The 8,740-nt window shown below is 34.2% G+C and overlaps 1 protein-coding gene across 7 annotated transcripts; it reads right to left on the bottom strand.

The window, feature by feature from the left end:
• Positions 1–817: 817 nt before the first annotated feature.
• On the bottom strand, positions 818–7,903 carry LOC111280085 (uncharacterized). 7 transcript variants are annotated; one of them, XM_089756454.1, is made up of 8 exons: positions 7,714–7,903; positions 5,061–5,566; positions 4,785–4,955; positions 2,574–4,595; positions 2,315–2,498; positions 1,825–1,940; positions 1,602–1,714; positions 818–1,148 (listed from the first exon to the last, which is right to left on the bottom strand). In XM_089756454.1, exons 2-8 carry the CDS (start codon positions 5,533–5,535, stop codon positions 1,041–1,043), a joined length of 3,189 nt encoding a protein of 1,062 aa, XP_089612580.1. In that variant the 5' UTR covers positions 5,536–5,566; positions 7,714–7,903; the 3' UTR covers positions 818–1,040. The 7 variants fall into 7 exon arrangements, with proteins under 7 accessions (XP_089612580.1, XP_022722977.2, XP_089612578.1 ...); XM_089756452.1 differs by lacking the exon at positions 818–1,148 and adding an exon at positions 1,155–1,500; XM_089756453.1 differs by lacking the exon at positions 818–1,148 and adding an exon at positions 1,155–1,500 and having other exon boundaries at positions 2,315–4,595; positions 5,061–5,122; positions 5,234–5,566.
• Positions 7,904–8,740: the final 837 nt, after the last annotated feature.

Here is an 8,740-nt window from a genome sequence, read left to right as displayed (position 1 = left end):
ATTTTATGCATTAATTTGTACCCTATAAAATAAAAATTAATGGATAAAGGCTTTAGTTTTCTCTTCTTATCTTAACTTTACAAATAGAAATTGCAGTTTTTTTTTTTTTAAAGGATTGCAAATCTTCTTGATGCATTTAAAACCGTGCATAAAAACTTGTGTTTTTCATGCTTCTCTAGACAAAAATTAATTAATTAATTAATTAATTAAATTGGGTGGCTGTCATGCAATTTTAAAGTATGAAAGATAACATCAAAGATCATGACAGGGTAAAAGTTGACTAGGTGACTTCTTTTATTCTTTTATTAACACCTTCCTTATGGATGGATTGAAGTTTATTTTTTTATTTAATAAAAGACGAATCAGGTATTTTTTTACTTTTAGGCTCAATTATTGAGCTTCTCATTCATTTTAATACTTAATCATGATCAAAACTTAAATTAAAGTTTAAAAAGTAATAATTTTATTTGTGATTTATAATAATTATATATTTAATTTTCTACATTATTATTTTTCTATTAATTTAAAATCAAAGAAGTTAGTTAATATATTACGTAAATAAATAAATAAGAAATAAACTAATTATAAAAATAGTTAAAAAATAACTATTGTTGAAATTTTTTTTCATTTTGATAAAATGAATTAGAAAATGATAAATTAAAAGATTCATTTGAATGTAAATAAATTTCAATAGGATGATTAGAGATTCATTTTGCTTAAACATAAATTTTTGTAAGCTATATGTACAGATATATTGTTAAAATAAATTTGTAAAAGATATAATATCCAAATAATCCTACAGTTTAGCTAAAAAATATTGATTAAAAATTTTAAAATATATATATTTTAAATATAAGAGCTCTACAATATAAGAGCTACAAGTAGTGGGAGTTATTTATTTGTTTGCACTAAGCTCCAGAAAAATGGTGGTCCAAAGACTCCAAAAATGGAGAAAGCAAAAATTGAATACAAATAAAAAACTTTGTATGAAACAAGGTAATGCATATAAACTGCTGAAACTGAAAGAAAAAAAAAAGTGCCTAAAAGCCTAGCATTCTTTTCTCTTTAACTTTCATTATCAATTCTTCCTCAGATGGAATCTTGCCACCACTCCTTGTGGTTGCACGCCACCAGGCCATAAGCTCATCCTGCGAAATGCTTGGTTGGTTAGGCTGTCTACTCAAGCAAAATATGAACGTGAATGAGAGTTGGAATCGGATTTTATACATCACAAACTTTCAACCTAAGTAACCTCCCTACCAAGTTGGGTTCTAAGAGTTGACTGTCATCTTACGAGTGACATGCTTGGCTATTGTATTATCATGAATGGCATTGGTACGGCCGCTAGGAGCTACTCAAAATGATTAAATTTCCTGAAATTGTGTCATGTATGATATAGAGTGTCTTGACATTTCTGCATCGAACTGTCAAAGGAGAATCCCTTTGGCAAAAGTGGCTATCATCAAGTTGAATGCCAGTAAATTCCTTTGTCACTGATGACTATTACAGGAAAATGAAAAAGACCCTCACAGCTTACAAACAAAGAAACACACAAAACAAGCAGTTGAATTGGAGGGTAGAAAATGAAGTAAGATATTTACCAAAAGAAAATCGTGGTTGGAAACGTATTTGCTCTCAACTAAGCATTTGATCCCCCCTACATTAACAGAGACGGAATTCTTGGAATTGCATGGTGTGCCCTGTCTGTGTGCCCCTGTGCACTTAGAAGAAGGAAAATGAATAAATAAAAACTAAAAAAGAGAAAACTCGGAAAATGTCCCTACATAACTTATGCATCAATTAACAATCTACTCAGTATCATACCAGTAATGCAGGCAACAAAATATCCAGTTCCCCCTAATCCTTCCTCCCACTTCCCAAGCCGCAAACGCAGGAAAAAGCCTTCAAGATGTGAGAGTGATATTTGCGAATTCATCCACCTGATGTTCATGTAGCATTAAAAATTCAAATGTATTAAATTTTAAGTAACATAAAAGACACTAGCAGCATACAGCCACCCTTCAATGAATCATATTTATTTCCCACTCTTTTAGATACTTCACAGTCAAGCTTTTATGGGTCAAAACGTGTATAAGAAAGCAGGAGGATGCTTTTAGTGGTATGCAATTTAGTGTCCCCATGTCTTCCTATTCTCCTGATGTCATCAGCCAGAACGACAAACACAGCGGCCAGAAACTCTGATTCTACAACCATTTGTCCTTGGATTGAATCTGTTACCTCTACCTTTAAGCAAAATATCTGACACAGCACAAGTTAAGAATGAATTTACTAATGAAAATGATGGTCTACTTACTTCAGGATATCCGTCCGCGACAAACGAAGCATCCTAACAGCATCGAAGATCGCCTTTGGCATATCTGAAACCTGCTGATTGATGAAATCACCCCAAGGTGTGATCTGGTTTTCTTTCAGCTCATTTTCCTTGGAACTGGAAGCTACATATTTCTTACTCGCATTGATGTTTGATCTCATTTTGTCTACAGTAAACCCATAATTAGTACTTGGGCCTTTTCTGATATCAATCCCATCACAAACTATACGTGCAGCTATACCTTCTTGGTTGTCATCTAAAAGTTTGTTAGTCTCTTCAAACCTTACATAACATTGCAGTTCATTGAGATTAGGCAAAGAAGCTCTACATGCTGATTGATGTTGACCTCTTGAGGACGTGTTAGGACACGCAACCGCCCAATGATCAAGCTCAAAGCATCTAATGCACGCACAAGATAATTCATCCAATCTATTAGATGACTTCATATTCCTCAGAAGATCTTCAATCTCATTATCTCTTATCTCTGGACAATATTGCAAATGATGGCCTTTTCTTTTGCAAAAGAAACAGGTGATAGCCGAAGAAGCTGTATTGTCTGATACACCAGAAGGCATGATGTGTTTGAGGGCATCTAATCTCCTAGCAAAAAGAGAAGTCATGGCCTCTGAATCGTTAAATCTAGGGGAGGGTAAAATAGGGCTCACTTTACATTCAGATTTCTGGTCATTTTGGACTGTAATTTTATTGAAACCAATGGATGCCTCAATTTCAGTAGCACAATTCTGTAATTCTTTACCAGAGATGGTTAGTGGCTCTTCGTCAGATTGCTGCCTAGCCTCCAGAATCTTGAAATTGCCAGAAAAACTAACATAGTCCTGGGACCAAGGAATAAGCTTCATGCAGTCACTTGAGCACCCAACAGCACCACCAGCATCCTGGTTTAACAAGTTGCTAGAAGACTTAGGAGTAAATCGAGTTATCCACAAGCTACCTAGAAGGTTGCTTTTGTAACCGATGTTATGAACTGTCTTTCCATCGGATGGTGGGTCAGAATCATTGTTCTCAGTGTTCATCAACTTACGCTTACCCAAAGAAGAACTAAAGCTTGCTCTATCTTTCTCCACACCCACTGCCAAGTTGCATGAATTCTTATTCTCTGCAGAATTGTCCTCACTACTTCTTTTACAGGGAGAAAAATTCATGGATGAAATCTTTGGCTGGGTTGGCGGACCTGCTCTGCCACTAGAAATTGGTTCTTTGAGCTTTTCATTTGAAAGCAGAAGTACTTTATGGAAGTTAAAATTTTCTCCATGATAGGCAATTGGAGTAGCATCAATGTCACAAATCTTGTTAGTCAGCTCAAGTCCCGTTTGATAATTTTCATTTTGTGTTATTGTTCCTTGGACCTTAGTCTTTGGAGAATATATTGAGTGGAAAAAAGATTGAAACCCAATATTTCTGCACCCAGGTTCATGGTTCATATGGCTTGTGTCAAGTTTCTTGTCAGGACTCTCATGTGACTGATTAGGGTTTGCAACAGCAAGCGCCAAAGATGGTGCATTGTCTTTCGATTTCAAAAAACCTTTCATCATGTTTGATATCCAGTTCATGAAGGAGCTATCTTGTTTTTTAAATGATGATGAACAAGGACTTTCACTGCTTTGCTTTTTCACTCTTTTGCTCCCCACGATCAACTGTTGCTCAAAGCCCCACCGTTTTTTGCCGGTAGAGAATAATCCAGCACTATTACAACTTTCAACACTCTCATGGCTGTCATCCTCCTCTTTTGATATTATTCCTTTAACATCGCCATCAGATAAAGCTTTTTCCTTTCCTTTTCTTCTATATCTACGGATGCTGCTGTGAGTGGCAGAATGTTCATCAGTGGACATCTTCTCTGGTGATATCTCCTTAGGGTGCTGAGAGTTCTTTTCAGCTTCAGATGCAGATTCTGAACCTGAAATTTTACTTGTTGCAACACATGCATCACCAATGGCCTGCAAATCATTTTCAGCAGTTGCCTCCAGTTTTTCTGTAGGCCAATGACTAGAAGAAATGTCCCCCTTCATCTTACTTTTTCCCTTTTTCTCCATTAATGAAGTCAATTCATCCTGTTTTCTACCAGGGGATATCAGATTTTTCTCTGGAGGTCCACAAGCTTCACATTCATTGTGAGTTTGAACTTCAGATGCCAAGACCATCTCCATTCTTGACAACTGAGTCCCACTGCCAACATCTCTGGCTTCATTGGCACGATAGTTGAACAAAGATTCAATCTGTGCCTCATTCAGTTTCCTTTCATCTGTTGCTTGTCAAGAAAAGAATATATCAGTTACATGTCAACTCTATTCAACTAAAGAAAGTCAAAATAGATATGTATATACATATATCTGTAACATTTTATCACACAAAACAGAAGCTGTGAGACTTTCTAGGACATTTTACTTTCTCAAAGTACTAAATAAGCGAAAAAGTCAGCATCTTCAAGCACCTGGTGAACTTCGAAAATTGTTTTCCATTGCCTCAGCTATTTCGGCGACTTGGCTATTGTCTCTACAATATAAATATGCTCCTTTAGAATCTCCTAGATCATTCTCTTCAATTAGATTATCATCAGATTCTCCTCTCTTTGTGCTTATCTCCTCTAGAAAGCCAGCAGTTCCTGCAGAAGAAGAGTTTCTTGGCAATTTTAGGGCAAAAGGAGGGAAAGATTCGATAAGATAAAAATAAAAATAAAAACTAAATAATTTATACAAACTTAACATGCCTTGGAAAGTATTATCATTTTCTGTCTGCTTTTCATGACACAACCTGATGCCATCATTATCCCTAGCAGATTTGTCCAAGTTATTTATATTGGCAACTTTAGTATTCATATCATGAAATGTGGATATGGATGTATTGAAATTTTCTTCATCTATAGGCTTGTCATTACTTGACCTCGCAGATTTATTAATTTGTTGTGGTGAAAGAACCACATTGCTTGGTCCTGCACCCAAAACAATGGAATGTTTTTTATCAGAAAAGCTGCAGTCAGTACATTTGAGACTGGGACCTTTCTGTGGAGACCAAACTAATTCTGACAAGGGGTCGGTGGCCACAACTTTCACGTCTATCCTTGAAGCTGCATTTGCACCTGCACCGAGATCATTGCTCAATATTCTCTGAATCTTGTGATTGGAATACCCCAGAGCAAGTCCTAAATCAGTCACCAGATCTACGTTCTCATTTTCCACGTTCATTTTTGTTGAATGGCCCCTTCAGCTTGCAACCCTGAAATGAGAGTTAATGTCAGGTCTAAATTCTTACAGTGAATAATTACTAAAGCTGATAGCCCTTGTACAAAAAACAAATTGACAATGAAACAAGATTTTTCTGTTTGTTAGGCATTAAAAAACTAACTATTCAAGTCTATGGATCGGAAGTACGGGTAATGTTATCTAGAATCAATGACAACAACCCAAAGTAAGATAGTATGCAAAAAAGACTAATTTATCTCATACTGAGAATCGTCCAATTCTCTAATCCACTCATATAGTACATTACTGCATGATAAAGTCACAAATTTTTGTCTACCTACATCAGCAACAGTTGAATTCCTTTTTAAATAAAATTATATGCTGCTAAAGAACATGTCATACCAAATTTGGAAAAGCATTGATCAAAGCTAATTTGTCTGTAACACAGCAGATTAATTAGTAGTTCGGTCTGATACATAATAAAGTGAGTAAGCCACCGTGCATATGCAACTTAATTAACAAAGTCATTGGACTTTTTGCAGAAACTTCATTAGTTACTAGAAGAGTGAGGATGTTGAAACAGCAACAAGAAAATTCAAATCAAACGCAATTCTATCATGGAAATCCAATATTAACCATTCCAAATTCATTTTAGTAGCTGAATGGTAGTTCAAAGGCAAGACAACTTGAATGTCCAGGAGTTGGCAGCATTGCATAGGATAATTGTTTACAGTTCCCACAGTAACAACATTAAAATTTGAGCTTTCACTCAAATAGCATGCATGCTGGACAGACTCTTGGAGGTTGCAGGATCAAGAAGACCTAGTCACGTAATGTCTTCCTCAGGTGAGTTAAGTAGATAGGTGTTGGGAGATTAAGGGTAGATTAGGAATTACAAAAAATCCCTTTGCATGAAAATTTGCATTTTAAAAAACATATTAATTTTCTTCTATGCATTCCCTGGTATATCCACCACTCAATCCATGCATATCTGAGCTCTATAGATATTTAAATGCTGCTAGTGACTAATTTCTTATCTCAAAGACCACATAGAAATGAATTCTAGTGAAACAGTACATTGAGTTCAATAAAAATCCAAAAACAAAATAAGGTCCTATACCCTAAAATATTTTGCTAAAATCAATAGTAGTTTTGATGTTCGTCTATCATTCAGTTAATATATAGGGATCAAACTACAAGCAAAGGCTGCATGTGTAGCACCACAAGCCAAAAGCAAGTCTTCCAGTGGTCGATTGACATTGTTGCTCCAAAGAAAGCAAGTTCATATAACCATGAATGCTATTGATGCAGCTTATTTGTTATTTATTTGGCATAGGTTTAGTTGAGGTTAACCTTAGAATTTTTTACATAAATTGGCTTCTCTTGAACCTCAATCATGTGTGGCAAAAAAAAAAAAAAAAAAACCTCAATCCTGTAATCATTTGAACAATTGCACCAGAAACCAGTCCATTTTATACATGTTTCCAAAACAAGCACGTGATTATATCTACTTCCCCACAAAAATATTAAGCTTAATGACTGAATTACTTGAACTCTCTGCGTAGTGGACTTAATTAAGAAAAACAAACAAACCAAGCAACATGAAAATATAGCAAAATACAGAGACAACTTTTTTTTTTATAATTTTTTTATACAAAAGCAAGAATAGATAAAGAGCTTGCAAGTGCTAAAATTCAAACCTAAACCTACTGAGAACCATTTACTAAGAGTGATTACATTAATCAACGGTTTGACAATTTCTTATTTTCATTGAAAATATCTTCCTAATAACATGATTCAAACTTTGCATGGCTCACAGATAACAAGATTCAATGCAATTGAAATAAACGTGCAAAAGAGAGAGGGGAAGTGAGATAACAATTTATCTACTCCATATGCACCAGAAAAAAAAAAAAGTTATCCACCACATAAATTAAATGCTGAACAATAATGGCAGTAAAATTTGTAAAGGTAAATCATCAAGAAACCAATCAAGCAAAGTTATGAGTATGACATAGCAAAAACATGAAGCAAATTACACAAAGGAACATCATATCAAGTTCAGACAAATGCAGATTTCAGAAAGCAAGAGATGAACCTAAAAATTTACAGCAAAAACCTCCACAAATTGAGATAATACCCGAGTGAGAAAAGATGCCTGATCTATGGAGACCCACATACCTCTTGCAACTTAAATCCGTGGAAGATATAGCAAATTCTTTTTGCAGCTTCTCTTTATTACAACCCTGAAAAAGAAAACTACTAACAAAAGGGTACACAACAAAAGAAGAAAAAAAATTTATGTGTGAAAAAGAGAGAAGCAAGTTTTCAGTCTTAGTGAGTGCCTGCCATGCGGCATACTTACAACAACAGTTACATGAAGTTGTCCTTCAACTTTTACTTAGATTCTTAATATAAGGTTCAGTCCTTGCCACGTGCACTCATTGGATACCAATGACACTAATCGGGAGATTACGTTATCTCTTTTGATAGCCAAAACTGCTTTCGATCTTCATTTAAAAAATATAGAAAACAAAGAGGTTATAAAAAACTACTCTTTCTTTTCTTTTTCCAATGATTGCTTTTGCAATTTTCTGAACTCCCAAACAGAAAAAGAGGGTTGTTAGTTAGTTAATTAATTACAATTAAGAGAGGATTATCTCTTTCTTTTTGCTTTTGGCCTTTTTTAAGGGGGATCAAATCATATTACTTTATTATTTTTAAGACTACTCCATCTTACTTAACTTGATTACATTCTTTAATACCATTGACCAAAAGTCAAAACTACATTTTCTTGTGCACATAGCTTTTTTTTCCCCCTTTGAAGAATGTTGCATAATTCAAAGGATTAATATTACAAAGATTCATGAATTATAATAAAATATTAATATAATATTTAAATTTAAAATTTTTTTAATATAATATAATATAATATAACATCTTATGCATTTGTCGTATCAGGATGAGCAGCAGATTGAAAGGACCATATTTATTTGGTATTTGCCAATTTTAGTTTCCAATCATTGTTTGCACGCAGAGATGTATTTGGTGAGAATATTTCTGGAAAAAAAGTACAGTGCTTATATGAAAACGGTAATAGAAATAGCCATCCACAATGGTGAGGTGAATTATTTTTCTTAAAATTTTTATTATTATTATTTATCAATTTTATTATTATTTTATTAGATAATTTAATAAAAATATTATA

The sequence above is a fragment of the Durio zibethinus genome, chromosome 27 (genome assembly GCF_047325235.1).
Source record: "Durio zibethinus cultivar Kanyao isolate XHJ-2024 chromosome 27, ASM4732523v1, whole genome shotgun sequence".
NCBI lineage: Eukaryota > Viridiplantae > Streptophyta > Magnoliopsida > Malvales > Malvaceae > Durio > Durio zibethinus.
The sequence above is the reverse complement of the archived record's forward strand: the minus strand, read 5'-3'. Positions and strand labels throughout refer to the sequence as shown.